At 39.6% G+C, this 22,113-nt stretch overlaps 4 protein-coding genes across 15 annotated transcripts in view; 1 reads left to right on the top strand and 3 right to left on the bottom strand.

Annotated features, from left to right (window-relative positions):
* The window catches only part of LOC113029320 (A-type potassium channel modulatory protein DPP6), a 263,030-nt gene extending 258,565 nt beyond the window's left edge, over positions 1-4,465 (top strand). For all 4 annotated transcript variants that reach the window (XM_026180141.2, XM_026180142.2, XM_026180138.2 and 1 more), the window contains one exon: positions 2,094-4,465. In XM_026180141.2, the coding sequence (XP_026035926.1) occupies positions 2,094-2,243 (150 nt within the window). In that variant the 3' untranslated portion in view covers positions 2,244-4,465. The remainder of the gene's footprint in view (positions 1-2,093) is intronic.
* ggh (gamma-glutamyl hydrolase (conjugase, folylpolygammaglutamyl hydrolase)) lies at positions 3,912-13,162 on the bottom strand. 5 transcript variants are annotated; one of them, XM_080306135.1, is made up of 9 exons: positions 12,938-13,162; positions 12,630-12,738; positions 12,438-12,488; positions 8,139-8,223; positions 7,092-7,230; positions 6,599-6,696; positions 6,399-6,489; positions 6,165-6,299; positions 3,912-6,063 (listed from the first exon to the last, which is right to left on the bottom strand). In XM_080306135.1, the coding sequence occupies exons 1-9, from the start codon at positions 13,026-13,028 to the stop codon at positions 5,945-5,947; spliced, it is 918 nt and encodes a 305-aa protein (XP_080162261.1). In that variant the 5' UTR covers positions 13,029-13,162; the 3' UTR covers positions 3,912-5,944. The 5 variants fall into 5 exon arrangements, with proteins under 5 accessions (XP_080162261.1, XP_026035929.1, XP_026035930.1 ...); XM_026180144.2 differs by having other exon boundaries at positions 6,599-6,702; XM_026180145.2 differs by lacking the exon at positions 12,438-12,488 and having other exon boundaries at positions 6,599-6,702.
* A 591-nt stretch (positions 13,163-13,753) lies between these two features.
* LOC113029262 (apolipoprotein D-like) lies at positions 13,754-15,296 on the bottom strand. The gene is made up of 5 exons (XM_026180038.2): positions 15,144-15,296; positions 14,957-15,061; positions 14,621-14,742; positions 14,379-14,467; positions 13,754-14,273 (listed from the first exon to the last, which is right to left on the bottom strand). Exons 1-5 carry the CDS (start codon positions 15,156-15,158, stop codon positions 14,032-14,034), a joined length of 573 nt encoding a protein of 190 aa, XP_026035823.1. The 5' UTR covers positions 15,159-15,296; the 3' UTR covers positions 13,754-14,031.
* Positions 15,297-16,839: 1,543 nt separating this feature from the next.
* The window catches only part of LOC113029322 (collagen alpha-1(XV) chain-like), a 122,247-nt gene continuing 116,973 nt past the window's right edge, over positions 16,840-22,113 (bottom strand). For all 5 annotated transcript variants that reach the window (XM_026180149.2, XM_080306131.1, XM_026180148.2 and 2 more), the window contains 10 exons: positions 22,085-22,110; positions 20,881-20,970; positions 20,648-20,801; positions 20,435-20,517; positions 20,195-20,323; positions 19,219-19,266; positions 19,056-19,118; positions 18,754-18,951; positions 18,535-18,650; positions 16,840-18,448 (listed from right to left, as the gene is read on the bottom strand). In XM_026180149.2, coding sequence (XP_026035934.2) covers positions 18,247-18,448; positions 18,535-18,650; positions 18,754-18,951; positions 19,056-19,118; positions 19,219-19,266; positions 20,195-20,323; positions 20,435-20,517; positions 20,648-20,801; positions 20,881-20,970; positions 22,085-22,110 — 1,109 coding nt within the window. In that variant the 3' untranslated portion in view covers positions 16,840-18,246. The remainder of the gene's footprint in view (positions 18,449-18,534; positions 18,651-18,753; positions 18,952-19,055; positions 19,119-19,218; positions 19,267-20,194; positions 20,324-20,434; positions 20,518-20,647; positions 20,802-20,880; positions 20,971-22,084; positions 22,111-22,113) is intronic.

Raw genomic sequence — 22,113 nt, forward strand, 5'->3', positions numbered from 1 at the left:
GCTGCACATCAGTGATGTGAATATCCCATTTCACCACATCCCAAATTCAGTCATTTGAGTACAGCGAACTTTCTGTTGTGTTCAAGAAACCAGTTTGACATGATTTGTGCGAAATGACGTGTTAGTCGGCTGCTATCACAAAGGTAGGCTATGGCATTTAAACAATGCTCAGTGGGTACTAAGGAGCTCAAAGTGTGACAAGAAAATATCCTCCATACCATTACACAACTGCAACAACCTGAACCATGGATGCAAGACAGGATCCATGCTTTTATATTTTACAGGGTATATCAAACAAGAGTCGTCCAGTTTCAAAGTGCTTTAATTCTGCAGCCCTACACCAGTAACAAGCGAAACATGTACTGTTAGAAAGAGGGGATTCACGAGTTTCACATAGTTGCTGGTAGGTAGCAGTGGTTACAGTGAGTCCAAACATGCTCCCAAAAATTTGGGACAAGTTTAACTATCGTATGGACATTTGCCATGCGTGTGGAGGGCAACATATTGAGCACTTGTGAACATTGTAAGTTTTATATGTAAAACTTTATGTTCAGCCATGTATTTAAAAATTTAAACCAAGCTTCTATGTACATTACTTTAAAAGGTATAGCCTTTTATAACCGGATTATTCTTTTGATAACACCCTGTATATGCTATCCCAGTGTTGCAACAGGAAAACTGAAACCTTCATGCTCTGAACACTTGGTGTGGTCTTTAGCTGCTCTAGGTTGGACATGTTGCACATTAAGAGATGCTTTTCTGTATACCTAGGTTATAATAAAATGGTTAATTGAGTTACTATTGCCTTCCTATCAGCTCAAAGTGGATTGACAATTCTCCTCTAACATCAACAAGGCATTTTCACTAAGAGAACTACCACTCACTTTTCAAACTAGTCTCTTTAAACCATAGAAATGGTCCTGGTAGAGCAGCAGTTTCTGAAATATTCGGACCAGTCTTACTGGCACCAATAATACATTAAAGGTTACTAAAATTACCTTTCTTCCCTATTCCGTTGCTTATTTGGAGCATGTGTGCATGCCTAACTGTACTGAACTGCTGTCATGTTATTAGATATTTGCGTTGACATGCAGCTGAACAGGTATCTAATCGTAAGTGAGCCAGACCAGTGAAGATACCTTGTCTGTTAGTAATAACAGTTCAACTACACATTTAATCCCTGAGATCCCTAAATGTAAAAAGATCTGAAATTTCAATAACATTTTTCAGTTTTTCTACATAATTAAGAAAGAGTTGTTATTAATTGATCTATTACTTAATTACTCTGCTATAGTATAAATTGTCGTAGGGGAGGTCTTTATATGCAGGAAAACGCTTAAATTTATTAAAATACAATTAAAGGTTCAAAATGTATGCCCTCCTTCATATTTTCCAAAGCCATCCATTGGGCTGGATTTTGGGCCTTGTGTTTGACACACCTGGAGTAAACTGTTGTTTTCACTTAGCCAGGATGGTATTATTGTAGGGTCAATACCTTATAATAAAAAGTGCTTTGAGGCAACTGATATTGTGATTTGGTGGTATATAAATAAAACTGAAATCAATTGATTGTGTGAGGTTCTGATCCACAGTCCATGTCAAATGATAGATGGCTGCCAACCAGCAGAGGAACTAAACAAAGTAAAGCTGTTAGCATGAAAACTGATTTTAGCTACCTGAGATAAAAACTTTGCTGTGTTTCTTTGTAGGTGTACACTATATTTAGACGCTATTGACAGAAAGACCAATTTACCTCACGAAACACAGAGCTTTGTAGCCTCCTTGCAATCGAAGAACAAAGTCCACAGAGTGAGGCAGCAGTGCTAACCACTGTGCCACCCTGCTGCACACTTCAGAAGATTATTTCATCAGCATCAAAAAAAGATTTTTAAAGACCAAAAATGTCATTTGTATCCAGTTTCTTCAGATATACCATTCAGTAATCATATTAGTAGCATGACTAGCATGAATGCTAGTCCCCTAGAAGTTCAGTAAATGATTTTGTAATTAATTTTGGTTAAATTAAAAAAAAAATTAAGAATCACTAAACACTGAATTCAAGTGATGTTCTTCCCTTATTCTTTGTGTTTAAGATCTACCCAGACGAGGGCCACTTCATCCACAGTGAAGCAACGAGGCAGCATCTCAGTCAGTCCTTGGTGAACTTTTTTGAGGAGTGCTTCAGGCTACCAGAAAGAGTGTTTGAGGAGGCTCTGGAAGAAGAGATTGAAGATGAGGGTTAGACTGGCCTCATAGGGCTCCTCCTGTGCCCCAGATCCTTCCAACCCATCTGGTCATCTACCTCCCTCCATTCTGTCCCTGGTGTCCACAGTATGCAACTCCCATTTGTCCTTGGTCCATCGTTTTCCTCCCCGTGTCCACACACTGCACCTGAGACTGCCTTTTTCCAGCAGACAACACATTTGATCCTCCACCCATTCTTACTCCCTTCCCTCCTGCCCCAAGTTGGAATCAAAAAGGCTCGTGAGAGCCAGTAAAGACTGATGACCTGATATGAAGTCTGGGAAAATACTGACGGGAAGCAGTCTTCTCCACAACAGGGGAAGGACCAGCTCCTCAAAAGCAGTGGAGAGAAAGGATCAGCTCTCACACAGACTTAAAGCTGTGAGGAGAAGGAACACTTTATAGCACATAACTTGTGGGCTTGTATATTAATGAAAATCAGACCCCTGGTGAAAAACGCTAACTGGCATTGGTCATAAATGGGTGTCTGGAATAGTGGGGATACAGGAAATGTTACTATTTTTAAAGTTGTGAAGAACTTTTCATGTTGGACTGTGATTGTGTCTGTTGTTCTTACAGTATGTAAAATAGCACACAAGCATTCATCCAGCTATAACATGTTTTTCTTTTGGTACTCATGTTTGCCCTGATGTTAGTTTTATCTTGTAAATTTCATTTTACGTATTTCAGTGATGCTGACAGAATTCCCTGTTTTGAAAACTATTCCAAGAGAAAAAATACCTTTATTTATCTGACACAGTTTTATTGTGACGCTCGCGGTTATTCAAATGTTGAAAACAAAAACAAAAAAAGCATTAACTTGTTTTAGTCACTGTGCCTTACTTTGTCAAAAAACATCCAGCTGTGAGGTTGCATCTCTAGAGTGGATTTTTAGGGAATAGTTTAACATGTTGGCAAGATTGATACCACTTCTGATTGTTAAATATGAAGCTACAAGTATCTACTTAGCTAAGCCTAGCGCAAAGACTGGGCACTCTGGGAAACCACTATCCACCAGCCTGCCTGTTTCTGGGTCAGCCCCTGTTAGCTAATCTATGATGTACACTATGGTAGGTTATGGCAGTGTGGACTGTATCCTGGCCAGGAGCAAGGACTTCCTAGAGTCACCAGAGATGTTAGTATATTCATTTTTAACCCTTTTTGATAGAAACAGGCTAGCTGTACATATTTCTCTGCTTCAAATCTTTACGCTACATGAACCTTAAGCTAGCTGTCGTTTCATATTTAACAGATATGTGAGTAGTATCAATCTTCAGATAAAACTCATAGTAAGCGTATTCCCCTTAATGCCTTGTGAATATTAATTGTTTTCTACTTACAGCTTGAAATTGAACTAGTTGCAGCAAATTGGCTTTTTCTTTTTTAAACAGACAAATCATTTCAGAAAATATACCCACTGACACCATGACAAAGCTAAAAATGTACATAATCTGCATGCACAGTTGCTTATAATAAGTATGTGAATGGTAGGTGAAGAAAATGATGGAAAGTGCAATAGTGAAAGTGAAAAGTGTACATCAGCAAATACACTGAGCAAGTGTCATAAGAAGCCAAAGGGACCCTGCATCCTGAAAAATTATGCATTTACATAAGAGAGAAAAATCATTTTGGCATATCACCCAAAATAATGACTCCTTGAGGCACAATTTTAATTTAACATCTTTTATTTATTTATTTATTGTTTTGTTTTTTGAATGGCCACTTGTGTTACGCTTCAGTGCATGTTATAAGGTAATTTGCAGCACTATCCCTGATAGCTGAGTCAACATGGTAATTTTTGACATCTTGAATGTTCCTTACTGGATTGCATAAGTTACATTTCCAGTAGTATTGTGATTGAGATCCCAGTCTCGTCAGCTTGATGTGTAAATGTTATTCAAATATCATTTTATTCTAAAAAACATAAAACAAAAAAAAGAAAGAAAGAAAGAAAAGAAAAAACTATTACCTGAGTGTTATTTGTGCATAAAGCATTTTGGAAGTTACATTTGACTATTCATTTCTGTTCTCCTGTTGCTGTCCTTGAATTAAGTTGAAAGTGGACTTTATTTGTTGCCAATGACAACAAAATTTTTGTTGATGGCTGTTGAGGACTTTTTTCCCCAGATGCTCAACTTTGTTATCCAAAGCATAGAAGGACATTAATGGCAGACTGTGGCATGAAGGTAAATGTTAGAATAAAAACTGATATTTTATCAGACTTTGTTTTTATTTTTATTTTTTGATTGTTGCATCTTGTGACATTTTTTGTGACCTTTTTGTGGATTTTTAAGCTATATTAGGGTTTATGGCAACTTGAGAAGTGCAGAACTAAAAACATAATATCCTCTTGTAACAGCAACAAGCCTAGACCTCTGCAAATTCTTACTGGCACCATTCCTGTGCACTATCCCAAACATTTGGACACTTCACAAAAGAATAACAGCAGTGCTAAGATGTCAAAGGGACATTAAGATTAGGATCAGGTATTTTTTGTAGGGGCTAGTCCAAACTGTGGAACAGTATGTTAATGACTGACCTTTGTGCTGTTGTGCATGGGGTCATCTTAGTTGTTCTGATGGCTGAAGTTTATCTCTGCCAATGAGGGAAGTTGAGTTATTTTATTTAAAATAACTTAACCCTCAGTCTATATTTTGCCTGTACTAACGTGTTTACATTATGCTAACAGTAGCTCTCAAGTTAGTCATGAGGTAATAGACATTACATCTGGATGGTTAAGACTTGCTCTGTTGCAGACATAAACACCTGGAGACATGACTGAGTAGTCATTCAGTGCATCCATAATTGGTTCATCGCAGGTTGTGAAATCTGTCAGAGAGGGTGCTGTGGCAAAAACCTTGTTTTAGTCACTAGTATACTGCCATGGTCTCCCATAGTTTACATAATACTTTAATAGTAGCCCAAGAATTTGGACCATTTCCATCTGTTAGTGCTGCTTAAGTGCTTTTTTGTTTTGGAAACTGAAGAAGCACGGTCACCCAGAAATGGCCAGTGACATCAGACTGGATAAACACTGGACAGTGATCATTGGTTTGTGGACTATAATTTTGAAGGCTTAAGCTTGTTAGTTTGCCATCTTGGTTTTTGGGAACCAGACTTGGCACGCCTGAAAATCAGAGGAAACAGTAGACTAATATATTGAGGAGGTATTCAGCAGAAGTTAGCCACCCCCTAAAGCATGTCCTGCTTTATTGTTTGTTCTAATTTATAAGAAACATTTATAAAATCTGATTTATTTTGGCCACCTGCTGATCATTAAATAAAACGTGTCCTTGAGGCACTTCAGCTCCAACCTAGAAGCTAGGTTAACCTGTCAAATAATTTACAGTTGATATCTTATTAGATCACATCTAAGTACTTTCAACTCAACTCACGAGCTAACTCTTCACTATTTTGAGGGGAACTGAGCCCTGAGCCTGACAGTGTAATAAAATACAGCAACACAACTGTAAACCAAGCTACAACATCCACAAAGCACAACATCCATTTAAATCCTGCACTATACCAATATTTATGTTGCCTGCATAAATCTTTCCATTTCAATTCAGCTGTAGTTTACACAGATGCACAGTACCACAAATACAAAATCAAACAAGTTAAATTATGTGTAAATATTTTCAAGTCATGATTGAAGCAGCGAATTAGCTGCTGAATAGGAGTGGCACTTTGCTAAAATTCATCAGAAGAAATATATTTGCTCAAAGGCACTTTTAGTCCCAGTGTAAACAGGATTGTAGTTGTATATCAGCGCTTTGCTCTCCCCCTCCTCAGTTTCAAATTTGTGAAAGTTCTTCCTGGCTGTGGCGAGAGAAAACAATACCAAATTTACACATCACAAGTCACTTGGCATTTTCAGCTACTGACCAGTCTACAAGGAAGCAAAAATGATGCTTTCCTACCCTCATTGACAAAGAATTCGGCCATATAGAAGGTGGTCTTGACTGCCGACGGGGAATGGGGAATAGAAGGCCGTGTCCATTCAAAAGCATTTTTCTCTGGATGCCACTGTGTCCCGTAAATAGGATAGTCATATGCTGCCAAGAGGTACAGAAAAAAGAAAAAGAATATTTTAAAAAAAGTGTCCTATTTTGCTAAAAACCTAGTAACATAATGCTGAATTAGACACTCAGTACCTTCCACTGTTGACACAAACTCTACATTTCCATCTGTGTTTACAGAGAGAACTTTGTAAAACTTCTTCAGTTCCTCATTTGTATTGTAAGTCTGAAAGCAATAGACATGACAGGTTAGTTAGACTGCATTCAAGCAACTGCCGCTTTTCATCAAGCTGTTGACTCAGTCTAATCTCAGACGATAGAAATGAATGACATACCAACATTCCCAAGCTCCATTTGTGAGAGTTAACCGTCAGTGGCTCAGAGGCTAGATCTTTCATGAGCTGAGCAGGGAAGCCTTTAAACATCCTGCTGTCTTCAGCTTTTGGGAAGGGAGCATACCTTAATGATTAATCAGCAATTTTACAAACAAATAAGCACTCTCTCATTAGCTGTATAAGGTAGTTCATCTAAAGATATGATCCTCAGATAAAGTGTGGTTGGTACAGGCTTGACATGAAAACTGATCAAGTTTAAAACACAAAGATGGATTTTTAAAGTCTTTACTATTTCAGTCACCTATAATATTTAATTTATTCACTGAAAAACTGTTTTAAAATCTAGTTTCATTCATGTTAAGAAAATAAATCTCTTCCTTTCACAGTTTATACTATACCTGCAATGCTGCAAAAAACACCCCAAGAAAAACAGGTTACTACCATTTCACAAGTGAGAAGCAAAATGAAAAATGTTTAGTCACACAAAACATACCATTAGTGAAGTTCAGAGGCAATGCCGCGCCGCTCGTATTGGTATATGCCAGTATTGTATTTTTGCTTGTTAAATACATCAGCTGTTCAAACCCGAGACAAGTACCCCACACAGGAAAATAGTCGCCCCGCTTGTTTGCCTGAAAATAATTCACACTCTTTGTTATGACACTTTGTAATGACAGTGTTGGTGTTGCCCTAAAACATGATAATCAGTGTTGATCCAGGGCTGTCACGGAGACTGATCAATCACATTTTTATGATGTAGCAACTCTGCAGTTTGGGTGAAAAGGCCGCACGTAGGAGAAGTTAAATTTCAGGCTTTCTCACAGATCAGCTATACAGATATTGGTGTTTCCAACACAAAGCTTTTTCTTTTCTTTTTAAACTTAACTAAAGTTAATTAATTTAAATATTTTCACCTTTACTTTTGATTTTGGTTTAGTCTTTATTAGTTTACGTGGGATTTGTCACTTCATCATACTTCCATGATTTATCATTTACAATCCTGAGCTACAAAGCAATGGCATCACACCAAGGAACTGTTCATTAGATTCAAGCAGAATCTGCACAGATTCTAGCAGTGTGTCATGATAAAAAAATTTTAATTATTATTTTTATTAATAGTGTCTTGCCTGAGTAAGTCTTCATGTACGTTTGCAGTGCTCATTCCTAAATGTCTTTGTATGACCATGTGTAAATAAAAATAAAACCATACAGCCAAAACAATAATCTGTTCTTAATCCTTAACGGACTGCATGTTACGGATTTTCAGTCAGATGCAAAAACAGTATCTTAATATTTACGTAACTTATAATAATATATTTACACTACAATTTAAAATCCAGAGCGGGTATTTGTCAGTTGACCAGTTTAGCGTTGAACAAACCAACACACCGCCTAGCTCCAGCCATCATTATTTTAGTCTTCCAAACAACATAATATGATGCTATAGCAGCAACACCAACAACCGGCTGTCAGATCCACCCTTATTAATATACATCATAATGAGCATCATTAAACAGATAAAAGTATTTTCAACCTTTACCTCAATAGCGAGCTCATAAAAGATTTTAGCAGCCCTTTCATAACCAGATGAGACGATGCTGACACCGCCACCTGGGTAAAGGATCCTGTAAACAAAGAAAACTGAGTCAAAATTAAAGAAGAAAATGAGAAACATGAAATAAGATAAATATACCATAAAATCTGATATGTTGCGGTTTTAAATGAGATATTTTTACGTGGATACACCAATTATGCAGGCAGTGCTGATCAATTAAAAAATACTAGTAATACTAACAACAATGTATTAAAAATGCATCTATCTAAATGAATGATTAGATTAGATTAGATTAGATTAGATAGAACTTTATTAATCCCTCGGGTGGGTTCCTCTGGGAAATTCGATTTCCAAAAAAGCACAGCACCGACAGAGTTATATATATATATATATATATATATATATATATATATATATATATATATATATATATATATATATATATATATATATATATATATATATATATATATATATATATATATATATATATATATATATAATACACACACACATATATATATATATAAATACAGAGACAATATAAATAAAATATACGAAGGGGATAAATAGAATAAATAGGAATAAAAATAAAAATACAAGTGAATTGCACATTTCAAGTATTGAGTCTATTGCACCGTTGACTATTTACAAAAGTATTGCACAAAAGGTATTGCACAGTGAGGTGAAGAGGCACTACAGCTTAGTTGTTCCCCCCTCCTTTGTCCTCCTGTTTCCCCTCCCTCTCCCCTCCAGAGAGGAGTTAAACAGTTTGATGGCGTGTGGGACAAAGGAGTTTTTAAGTCTGTTAGTTCTTGTCTTTGGGAGAAGCAACCTGTCACTGAACAGACTCTTCTGGTTGTTAATGGCCGTGTGCAGAGGATGCCTGGCATTGTCCATAATGTCCATCAGTTTCTTTAATGTCCTTTTCTCTGCCACTGTCACCAGAGTGTCCAGCTTCATGCCGACCACAGAGCTAGCCCTCCTGATCAGTTTCTCCAGCCTGGATGAGTCCTTCTTTGCTGTGCTGCTCCCCCAGCACACCACAGCATAGAAAAGTACTCCAGCAACCACCGACTGGTAAAACATCCTCAGGAGCTTCCTGCAGATGTTAAAAGACCTCAGCCTCCTGAGGAAGTACAGTCGGCTTTGGGCTTTTTTATACAGGTGCTCTGTGTTGCATGACCAGTCCAGTTTATTGTCCACCCACAGCCCGAGGTACTTGTACTTGTTGACCACCTCCACCTCCTCCCCCTCTATCTGAACCGGCAGTGGACCTGCTCTAGACCTCCCGAAGTCCACAACCAGTTCCTTAGTCTTTGAGGTGTTGAGTTGCAGGTGGTTTGTGTGACTCCATGCGACAAAGTTCCTCACCAGACTTCTGTACTCCTCTTCCTGATCATCCCAGATACACCCCATGATGGCTGTGTCGTCTGCAAACTTCTGAATGTGGCATAATTCAGAGTTGTAGCAGAAGTCAGAGGTGTACAGGGTGAAGAGAAGAGGGGACAGCACAGTTCCCTGTGGTGCTCCTGTGCTGCTGACCACTGTGTCAGACGTGATGTCCTTCAGCCTGACGTACTGTGGTCTGTCGGTGAGGTAGTCGGAGATCCAAGCCACCAGGCAGGGGTCCACCTCCATCCTGTTCAGTTTTTCTTGAAGCATACAGGGCCGGATGGTATTAAAGGCACTGGAAAAGTCAAGAAACAGGATCCTGACCGTGCCTTTTCCCCCATCCAGGTGTGAGTGGGCTCTGTGTAGGAGGTACAGGATGGCATCCTCCACTCCGACACCCGCCTTGTATGCAAACTGTAGTGGGTCCTGGGCATGTTGTACCTGTGGTCGGAGGAGGTTGAGGAAGAGCCGCTCTAGAGTCTTCATAAGATGTGACGTCAGTGCCACCGGTCGGAAGTCATTCAGCTCATTGGGCCGGTTCTTTTTGGGGACTGGGACGATGCAGGATGTCTTCCATAGGGCGGGCACTCTCCCCAGTCGCAGACTGAGGTTGAAGACTCGTTGTAGCGGCTCCCCAAGTTCAGCAGCACACGCCTTTAGCATCCTAGGACACACCTTGTCTGGGCCTGCTGCCTTTCTGGGGCGAAGCTTCCTCAGTTGTCTCCTGACCTGATCCACTGTGACACTGGGAGATGTTTGGGAGGAGGGGAGGGGGGGAGATGTCTTGCTGCTGAGAGAGGGATTGGAGGAGGGGGGTGTCATGGTGTCAGGAAGGGGGGGAAGCGAGGGAGGTAGGAGAGTGGGGATTGGACTCTGTAGTGAAGGTGAGGGTGGGGGGGTTGTGGGCTGGTCAAACCTGTTGAAGAAGTTGTTAAGTTCGTTTGCCTTCTCCACAGTCCCCCCCCACTGTGCTTTTCTTGGTGTTGTGGCCTGTGATGGTTTTCACACCATTCCAGACCTCCCTCATGTTGTTCCTCTCCAACTTCTGCTCCACCTTCCTCCTGTAGGTGTCCTTTGCTTCCCTCAGGCAGCGTTTCACCTCCCGCTGTGCTGCCTTCATCTCCTCCTTCACTTTGCTCCTGAAAGCCTTCTTCTTCATGTTGAGGACAGCTTTGACTTCCTGTGTTACCCACGGTTTGTTATTAGGATAACACCGTACCGTCTTAGCAGGGGCGACCGTGTCCACACAAAAGTTGAGGTAGTCTGTAAGACAGTGTGTCGCCCCCTCTATGTCCTCACCATGTGGGCTCAGGAGCACATCCCAGTCTGTGTTGTCATAACAGTCCCTCAGAGCATCCTCCTTTTCTGGGGTCCATCTCCGGATGGAGCGCGTTGTGACCGGTTGCCTTTGGACGAGGGGTGTGTATTGTGGCTGTAGGTAAACCAGGTTGTGGTCTGACTTCCCTAGTGGGGGGAGGGGGGTGGCTCTGTATGCATCTCTCACATTAGCATACAGTAGGTCAATTGTCCTGTTGCTCCTTGTGGGACAATTCACAAACTGGTGAAAAGCAGCCAGAGTAGAGTCCAGTGTGGCATGGTTAAAGTCTCCAGATATAATAATGAAAGCCTCGGGGTTTTGTGTCTGAAGTCTTGCTGTGACTGTGTGTATTTTCTCACAGGCAGCTGTTGTGTCGGCCCTCGGAGGGATGTAAACACACACAGATCACATGACTGAACTCCCGAGGTAGATAATATGGCCGCAAGCTAACAGCTAGCAGCTCCAGGTCCGGACGGCATACCGAAACTTTAACGCAGACGTGTCCAGGGTTACAGTATCTGTTGTTAACGTAGACAATGAGTCCCCCACCTCTGCTTTTTCCGCTGGCCTGCGTGTCCCTATCGGCTCTCACGGATGTGAAACCGCATAGGTCTACGTTAGCCTGCGGCGTTAGCTCGGTTAGCCACGTCTCCGTGAAGATAAACAAGCTGCACTCACGGTATAGTCTGTGGTTGTTCAGAGCGCACAGTTCATCAATCTTATTCTGTAACGAGTTCACGTTGCCCATGATCACTGTCGGGATTGATGGTTTGAATCGCCTCCGGTGATCCGCTCTCCTGGCTCCAGCTTTGCAGCCTCTGTAGCTCCTCTTTAGCTCGGCCGGGATGTTGTGTCGCATGCCGGTCTGTCCCTTTGTTTTTAGTGCCAGCAGCTCCGCTCTCGAATAGATGAAGGAACTGGTTCCAGAAGTTTTAAAAAGTGCATTATCCATCTTGTATCGCTATATCTAAGAGGTATAAGTAGAGGAAGGTGAAAAAAAGTTTGAAAAGCCTAGTCTAAAAAAGTTAAAGTTAACAAAAAAGGTGCGGTGTTGCAGAGCTACTTGGAAAGGCTGCCGTCACTCCAGCGCCATCTTAGATGGATAAGGACTGAAAAAAATATATTTATTTAATCTATAATTATTGATATATAACTCACATACCTAGCAATTAATCACCATCAACTTATGGTAAACTCTTCTTCTTTCAGCTCTTCCCTTTAGGGCTCACTATAGCAGATCACCTGCCTTCAATTGACGTTAGCCCTTGTACCCTTACAGCAAACTCCTAATCAAAATGGTTCGTTGGTTCTCAGCTCAGCGTATTGTCTTTTTGTTAGTGCCAACATCTATAAACCATGTATCAACAGAGGACACTGCTGCTCACTGATCGCAACCTGTCTTCTTAACCTAGCTTGAATAAGGCTTTCCCATATTTTCATGCAATGACTCAGCATCTTTATCCCTCTCTAGTTACTCATCCAGTATAGATCCAATCACACCTTTTATTGTTTGTGAAAAGCCCTAAATCCACCAAACAGGGCTCCAACTGTCTAACTGTATATGTACTGACCCATTGATTGAGTTGAACAGTGTCTTATAGTCTTCCAGTGTCTGGTTTATCCTGCAGAAGCAATAAGTTCAATGCAAACACACTGGGTTAGACACACGCCATTACGCAACACCTCCTCTTATAAAAGTGTGACAAAGTATGCAGTCAGATAATAACATGCAGAGGTAATGTCGGCAGATGATAACAGCTCACATGACAGGTACAACTCTAGCTCCTGCTGACTCCAGGAACTTCACATAGGAGGCAGCTATGTAAGCTGTTTGGCTAGGTTGGGGTAAATAAACGTCCTGTGCCAGTACACCTGTTGGAACAAAAACACAGCGCACATGTCCTTCTGTTATAATGCTGGCATTTTCCATAGTGATACAAAAACAGCAAAAAGTTTACTGTGTTACGGCAGGTTTAGTGTAACTGTCGCCCGATGCTTCCCACGTGTAAAGCTGCAAGTTAGCTTAGATAACAGTTGTAGTAAATATCGTTTTAATAACGCCTTAACTTACCTATTATGGGTTTTTCGTTTTGTCTATCAGTCTGGGCTGATAAATAAAATGGCAAACTGGAAAGAAAGACGCACAGCAAGAGCAAGCACATGTTTCTAGTTTTGAAAAAGGTCTTCTCGGGTAAAAGAAATGCTATTAAACAGTTTTTATGCCAGAAAAAGTCTTCGACATATACTTATCAACGAGCCGCGCGTAGCTACCGCAGTCATTGGTAGCTACTTAAAGCGGTACCGCCCACTTTTTATACGCATACAGCTACGTAAAAACCGGATTGTCTTCTTCAAAATAAAAGCACCCCTCCCGCCTGGAACTATCTGTTAATAATAACCCACCGAATAAATAAATAAATGATTACTTCCTCCAGTGCTCAAGCACTAAATTACGCCAAAAACATGTTTCATATATATATATACATATATATATATATATATATATATATATACACACACATATACACACACACACGTGTGTGTGTGTGTGTGTGTGTGTGTGTGTGTGTGTGTGTGTGTGTGTGTGTGTGTGTGTGTGTGTGCCTTTGTTTTGCTTTCTCTGACAGCCTTCAGCGGCGAATAGGATTCATTCTGGCCAGTCATAATTTTGCCACTATAAACTAAAAGTAAAAATCTAAGTGAATAAACATATTTAACTGCATCCCAGTTTGACAGCATTTAAAATTGTATTCATGCTGTTAGATGGATGATATTCTATTTTTAGTCAAATTAAACACCTTTACACAATAAGCTAATACTGAAAAGGTGGAAAAAGTGAACAAACTTCGCCAGAATGCAACAAAAGAGTCATGCATCGAAGAGTAGCTTAGCTTCTATTAAGTGTTTGCATTTTATTTATCATATTCTGTAATTTTATCAACACATTTATATCATAGTCCTAGGGCAGCTGTGGCTACAACTGTAGCTTGCCTCCACCAGTGTATGAATGTGAGAGTGAATGAATAGTGGAATTGTAAAGCGCTTTGAGGGCCCCAAAAAGCGCTATATAAATGCAATCCATTATTATTATTATTATTATTACAGCTCAAACAGGTAATCAGCACTTTGTAGTTTTTTAGTTCAATTTTTAGAGGTCAGATAAGGTCAGGTCATAACCATAACATCACAAGCAGTCTGGTTGGAGACTTCAAGGCGATTTACATTGACACCCGCAGCAGTCAACTTCTCATGTAACTGTTTGATGGCATCCTCAGTCAGCGTACGAGTGCGAGCCAGGATCCAGGCAAAGTCAATGTTAAAAACTCCAAAGAAGTCAGAACAAGAGTACACCAAAGAATAGGACTGGTAATCTGTGGAGAGCACCCAGTAGGGACCATCTGCAACACCTGGATATAGACACAGATTGTATATTTTTAAAAAAGTACCATTGAAAGTACTTTGTATTTATATTTTATTTCATTAAAATATACAAGCTGTGTTCAAAAAAGTACCTTTAAAGAAGCTGACACTTAGAACAGCAGGTTGAGATGGTTCTTTAACTTTGGCAACTCCCTCAATCGAGTTTACCGTCCCATCAGACCTGTAATTTAGACAAGAGCACATGGGGTGACACCAATCAATATTTATTCCTTTGCAGGGTAGGGTAGTAGTTTCACCTAGATACATTAGATAGGCACATTTTTGGCCAAAAATAATAATTTTTTGCAAAGCAGAAGAACAGCTGAAACCTTACAGGAGCTCCGCATTGTGAACTTTGACTGTTCCATCGGACTGAAGACTGTATGTAGCTTGGTTGCATGTTCCTCTTTCAAACACAGCTGGAAGCTTCTCAATTTCGTACCAGGTACCCATATACTAAAGACAGAAGAAATTTTCTTCTTATTTTATGACCACACGGAGTCCACCAGTAACAGTGTTTTCCTTCATTAAAACAACTACCTCCAATTAACCTAAAACATAAAATAAAGCGAGGCCTAATAGAGCTGAACACCCTGCACACAGTTTAAGGTTAGAAATCAAAGTTCAGCAGAATGTAGTCATTAATAGCACTAATAATTCAATATTATACCTTTGTAACGTTGAAGTCTTCTTGAACAGATGGCTTCGGACACTTGCCAACATGAAAAGACTGCCCGTCAATTGTTGCTGCAGTCAGGAGAAGCGCAAACAGAACCTTTAAATAAAGTTAAAGCAACTGATTAAGCCCACTTACGCTAAACTTACACAAAAATAAAAGTGTAATAGTGTCACAGCACCTTGAATGCCTTCATGTCCAAAAAACTTGCAAAAGCTGTCAAAAATAAGAGCAAACTCTATTACCCCACAACTACTGCTCTATTATGTGAAGGCAAAGGGGTTTGGCTATTTGGTTAGCTTTTCCTTCCGTGCCAGATCTTTGTAACCTTTGTTTGAAGAACCATATTTAGATTGTGTTTGCAAAGCCTTTAACCTCCAGTGCAACGCGAACTCAGAATGACATTCAGTGCAGCAAAGGTACTTATAGCATAACTATTACTACTGAAGTGGTAGGGCTGCAGCAAATTAACATTTCTTCTAAACTCAAGATTATTTTATTCAATAATCATACAAGAAGCAAAACATCCATCAGGACTTCAAATTAGCTGTGTTAAAAAGTGAAGTGCATGAAAGCTTGATTTTGAAAGTCATGCACAATGTCACGGGTGCAGAAGCACCTCTTCCTCTGTGCGTCATCTGTTTTCTACTGTTTGTTTATGTGCCTGAACTGCTGCTGTACATAACTGATTCAATATCTGTGTTTAGTGTAAGATACTACATACTTTATTTATACCACCAGCCAAGTTGAGAAATCCCTATGTTATTGCACCACAAACTGCAAGGTGCTGTAAAAAAAAAAAAAAAAAAGCCCTTTAAAATCTGTCCCTGTGGCAAAATAAGTGAATCAGTCTGCCCTGGAAGGGGCCTCATGTTCCATCCAGTAAGTGGTGACAAGGCTAGTAGGACACCTCATGATGGATAGCACTTCTAATCACCTGCTCTCCACCACAGTTTCCAAACTGATCAGAACAGAGATCCTCAGAGATTACCTAGATATAGTCAGGCTAATATCAATGCATTTCTGAGAACTTTGGAACCAGTGCCATAGACAGGGGCTGAACTCTGTTCCATCTTGAGTTCCCCTCAGCAATAGGCAGCAGGCAGGGGTCATTATACTTATAACCCTTTGTCTTGCTAACTAAAGGTTTTCCCCAGTGAACAGTCTGGGGTAGGTGTGAGTTGACAACTTTAAAATATTACCTTGAAAAGGACTGGAAACTTCAATTTCTTATGACTAAAATACATGTTATGATATTTCCAGATGGCCAATAATAAAGCGCGATTTACATCAGGAAGGTTAATATATTAGAATTGACGCTAGCTATTTGCCAACATATGACGGTTAACATCTATAACAAATCAAATAAATAAACGGAAATTAAAAAGGCAAGAAAGCTGAGAAGAGATGAGAGAAACACCCTTCAGTCATATTATGATTGTTGAGGATGCATGGTTTATCCACCACAAGGCACTCAGCAAAGTAAAACAGAGCATTTGCAACGCCACAAGCACCTCATCCAACAGATCCAAGTAAAGCTGGAAACATCGTAAACAATAAATACATAACTACACATAATCATTTTCAAATTTGCTTATCTTTCATGTGTCTTAAAAATAGAAATTCAATATATCTGATTTCTAAAATCAAATATCAGATATGGTCTAAAAAATCCTGTATTGGTCACGCTCTAATATTAACAGCATCATGCACTGACTTGAATTAGCAAACACATCTTTCTTAATTGGCAGGTTGACAGCAGTGATACAACTGAACCAATGCATAAAGTCTTTGTGCTATAAAATCAAAATCTTGAAGCAGATTAAATAACCACAGGATTTATTTTTTTTCTAAAATAAGAATGAAAGAAACACAAGTTATGAAAAGTCTTTATTCAACATAAAGCACCAATATCTATACAAAACACATGCTTTCACTTTGACCTTAGACAGTTTCTAGGGTTTCTTTCCAACATAAAACTGAATGATTTGTTTTAATGGCACTTTTACAGTGGATGGAAATTATTTTTGATGTCGCTAATGTTCTCCAGAATTCTCCAAACTTGAGAAAAAAAAAACAATGAAAAGACAACATATGAAAATAAAAAAAGAAAGAAAACAGGCAAAAAGTTAGAAGAAACAGTCATTTGACAAACAACACATGATAAATTACATTCTTAAATTTAACCATCTGATTTCTTGTTATGTGCTGTGACAGTATAAATAAATCATTGAATTTAAATTAAATACCCTTAAGAGAAAGAGCTGATAAGATGAAAAAGCTACAAGACAAACACGTTTTAAAGAATGAAAATATTGAACTAGAAAATATAAAAAATGAAGTACAGTGCATCAAAAGTTACTTTGGTGGCAACACTGGTTGTCCGAGGGACGTGTTGTTTGTGAAGAGTTCTGGTCTTAATAGAACTTTTTTTTTTCCTGAATTGGTTTAAAACCTTTCAAGACAACCTGTAAACATAGAAAAAAATATGTAAGTTGCCTTTTACACTTCCATTGGAAAAGTCTTTGGACTGCCACGCTTCAGGGCAGGTGCAGGTTCCTGCAGCCAACCTCAGCCTTTACTTCCAGTCTCCTGAAGAACTACGAAAAAAAAAGGACCTCTCTCATCCTCAACACGCCTGCACAAGTGAGGGGAAAACCCATGAGTGTTACTTTATGTATGGTTCGCATAACATAACACAGATGTGTCTTGTTGCCACCTTTCTTGAAAAAACAAAACAAAAATCTGGGTGCTGCGTGTATCATTTTAACATGACTAAATCCTTAGCACATTGCATTTGAGATGTTAGACTATTAAGGATGCTAAAAAGATTAGCAGCCCATGTTAGCATCTGTCCTGGGTTTTACAGTATTGTATATGCCAAGTTGGAAATCTTTTGGATTGCTTTACAACACAAAGGATCGTTTCTATTCATTTCTTTGCTAAGCAGTTCACAAACTAGTTTCAGCTCCAGAGTGTAGCAACAACCTAATATTAGCTTACCTTCCCAGGAGATACCTTGCTGATGTCAGCAGTTTGTTACTGCCTCAAACCCTTTGTGTGATGCCAGTAGAGGGAAAGGTGTCAGAATTAGTAACATTCATGTTGTAAGTGTGAAAGTGGAGTCGGAAAAGAACACAAAATGCTACACGTAGAACCAAAGATGTGCAGAAAGCGACATTGTTTTTCCAAGAGGGGTGCTCAGATCTTTTTCCAGAGGTTTTAACTTCAGTGGAGGCTCGGATGGGTTTCCTTGCATGAGTGGTATTCAGGGACAGGGTGGTTTACGGGTTTTTGTGGGTCTCAATGCACAGGACAATGTACTCGTTGGAACAGCTTCGAGTCTCCTGACCCATGAGCAGACCTGAGGTCAGGCTTGATGACTGGCCCATGACGGATACATGGTCTGCTCGCCATGTCTCGCAGTGCTTGTCTGTTGCGCGGAGCCCCTGGCTGGTAGAGCCGTGCCAAACACTCTTCTGAGGCCTAATGCAAAGAGAACAGAAAATATCACTGCTGTAGACAGATGAACAGACTCCAAGAAACAAATTCAGTAAATGAAGTGTACAAACCAGAAGGGGTCAGCTAAGACATCCCGGCCATCAAAGGAGTAGATGGGTATCCTGGTATTGATCGGCCCCCCATTGCCAGTGAAAATTGAGCGCCAATTCCTAAACATCATGTCTCCCTGTGGTCAGACATAGCGGGTTCGATACATTTAAAAACATATGCTTCGGACATGATGAAATTTTGATGCTAGTGGTTGTTTGACAGTAAAAAGCAGCACTCACTCTGAGGTTGGTAACTGGCAGAGTCTGCCGGAAACCTGGATAGACAACGTGAACCAGGTCTTGTCTGTGGGATGAAATGAAGGCACGGTAGTTGGGAGCCAAACCCATCGCCTTGGCCTGCTCGAAGCACATCCGGTCAGCCATGTCAAGCCCCATCATGTCCCCTGAGTGAGGCTGGTTCAACGCCACCAGGTTGAGCTTCAGGGAGAAGACGGAACAGATCAGTGTTAATCCAAGGTTGTTCAAGAGACAACTAAAAACAAATCTCTTCACAAGGGCTTCGATGATAATTAAGCACTCACCCTGCCTTTAACAGAGTGTATTCTTTGTATGGTGTCTCCTCTTACATGATGTGAGGCTCGAGGCTAAATGAATCATTGAAAATCAATGTTAGAGAGATGAATACTCTAACACCAAATTCCACAAAGGCATTTTTTTTATATTGACAGGTTATGCAATAAGTACCTCATCTTGTGGGATAATGTTATTGGCGAGGTAGATCAGGCTGCCAAGCTGTGTGAACAAAACAGAAGTATAAAGTTAGGAAAATATATACCAAAAGTTGATGTATTTGAGTTCACGTTGCTCTTAAATCAATAATAATGATTTGACTCAGTAATATTTTCTGTTTTTTTCCTGTTTGCAGCTCATTAATCATTTATTAGTTTAATGGAAAAAAAAACTTGGACCTCAAAAAACTGTTTCCAGCATCTATACAAGTCCAAATATCAGACTAAAAGGATCAAGTGCGTCTTATTCTGAACTTTCTGCAGTTAAATCACATGTTCCAGTGCATTGACCTTAGCTATTTAGAGAGAGAGCGAGAAAGATGTTATTGATCCTACAAAGGTAATTATTGTCTTACAGCAGCAGGACAAAGAAATCTAAAAAAAATAAACAGTGTAGTTGAAGTGGCACAGGTGCAGAGGGAGAATCTTATAGTGTGAGTTTAGCCAAAAAGTTCACATATACAACAGTGATAAAAAAAACCCCAAAGAAAATAAAAAATAAAAAGAGATTAAGTTAAAGAAGAGCAAAAAGTAAGACTGATATTGTGCAAGAGAGTAGTGTGAATTGAATTAATAATATGTACACTAGAAATCCAAGAAACTGCTGCAAGAGCGGGTATAATACAGAAATATGTGTGTGGAAGTTTATGTCTGACAGGTGTGTTCACCTGTCACAGAAAGAAGAGTTACTGTACAGTTTCACATAGAAAGGTAGAAAGGATTTCCTGAAGCGTTATGGGAGAAGGGTTAAATCAGTATGAGTGAGAATGAGCTCTGCTGCCTCATTAGGGTGACGTTGAGCAGGTGAGATGTGTTATTCATGATCATGATGGAGAGCAGTTTGTTCTGTGACCAGTGTACTAATATGAACATGAAAGTATTTCTGTAAACCGATTTTACCAAACTGATAAAGCACCATTGTAAATTAGTACCTGGATCTCTTTCCATCCCTGGGAAACTTTAAGGAAGAGACTTCCTGTCGTTGTAACAAATGCCAGAGTGCCCTCTGCATCTTTCACTGTTTGCTGCATCATACTCTCACGAGTCGAAAATGTTTTCAGCTGAGAAGCAAATGTGGAAAAGTACAAAATGCGCAGAAAAAAATCAGTTAGGAGAATCACGGGTCTGGTGTCATATTAATATATAGCTCAGCCACAGATAAACTGACTTACAGACGCTGTGTTACTTGAAGGACTAGCAGGTCCAGGTGGTCCAGGAGGTCCAGGAGGGCCTGGGGGGCCAGCAATGGTCAGACCTGCAATAACAAAGATCTCAGTATCTTCCATGTAGAATATAGCAAGTGATTCTTTTATTTCATTAGTTACAGTAACTATACATCCTTCAGACGATTATATTTATTATATTTGCAGTTAAATGAGTTTTACCTGAACCATATCTCAAGGATGACCCAGAGGGCCCTGGAGGTCCTGGTGGCCCAGGAGGTCCAACAAGACCAGGCTTGCCATAGCCTGGTATACCAGGAGGCCCTGGCGGCCCAGGGGGGCCAGGGGGACCGACCACTGATTCTCCTTTGGGCCCCTAAAATATATAAAGGACAGAATTACTAACACTTTAAGGTTTATTCTTTCAAAAATATACCATGATGCATAAAACTTACCACGGGTCCTGATCTTCCAGGGATACCTGAAATCCCCGGGAACCCCGCCTCTCCCTTTTCCCCTTTGATTCCCTGGTCACCATTCATCACCTATTAGTGCATACACAGGCAAAACCATCACACAGTAATCAACTGCTGACTGAAAAACGATTAAGTGCCAAAAACTACAGTCCTTTAAATGTCTACTTAAAGACTTCGAAAAGTAAGTCAATCTATAAAGACTCCCATGTAAAAACACCAACTTTAGAGCAGAAATCAAGTCTGGTACAAAACATGGTTGCAGTTTACGCAGCCAACTTTCCCCAACAACTCTACATGGGCTGAAACCGTTTTCACAACTTGTTAAATTTCTATTAAAGTTTAATTCTATCTGGAGTGTGGTTGACTTCACTGACAGGCAGAAGTTGACAAACATGGCTGTAGCCACCAGCTCCCTGCTAGGCTTCAAATGCCAGAACTCCTGTTGGTATGTTTTGGAGTATTTCTTTATATGAGTATTTAAAATGATTTAAAAGGTCTGCTGAATTGTATTAACAACCTGTCCAACAAGTTTGTGGTCCAATTCAAGTGAGTGAAATTCTAGTATTGAATGTTACTAAGTACTTATTAGCAGCTGCCTTTGCTGTCATACAGTCAGCACATGTGGTTGAACGTTGTTAATAAAGTTTGCTAAAATTAACTAATAATTTGGCACTGAATTCTCTTTCTTTACATGACATAAGTCTCAAATCATTCATTGATAACTGATAACCACTTTTTTCCACTTGTAACAAGCAGTAAAGCTACAACTGGGGCAAATTTTAATTGTTAAAAATACTTTTGAGCCATTTTTGTCATTCAGTAGTTAAAAAATGTTCAAAATCCATGATAATGATTTGTGGGATTTTTTCTTTCTTTCTTTTTGTCATCCGGTATGAACTCTACATTTCCTTAGAATATTTGAATGAAGGTGCTATAAAGTATCTGCCTATATATTTCCAGCTAAACTGTCTCCAACTGGTTTACCACTAATATTTTCTTTTATGTCTTCACCCGACTTAGCTTTCAGAATATTTTAGACATATTCTTACAACCTGATCATAAATCCACAAAACAAATGGCTATATTCACCTTTTAAATACAATTTGTGGTTAAAATTCAAGCACACATTCCATAACAAAAAAAGAGAAAAGAGCAACCTTTGTTTTTCCCTTATAAAACTTACCCAGCCTCCTCTTTGATTATATGACACTA

This window comes from Astatotilapia calliptera, chromosome 9, assembly GCF_964374335.1.
Source record: "Astatotilapia calliptera chromosome 9, fAstCal68.1, whole genome shotgun sequence".
In the NCBI taxonomy this organism is placed as follows: Eukaryota; Metazoa; Chordata; class Actinopteri; order Cichliformes; family Cichlidae; genus Astatotilapia; species Astatotilapia calliptera.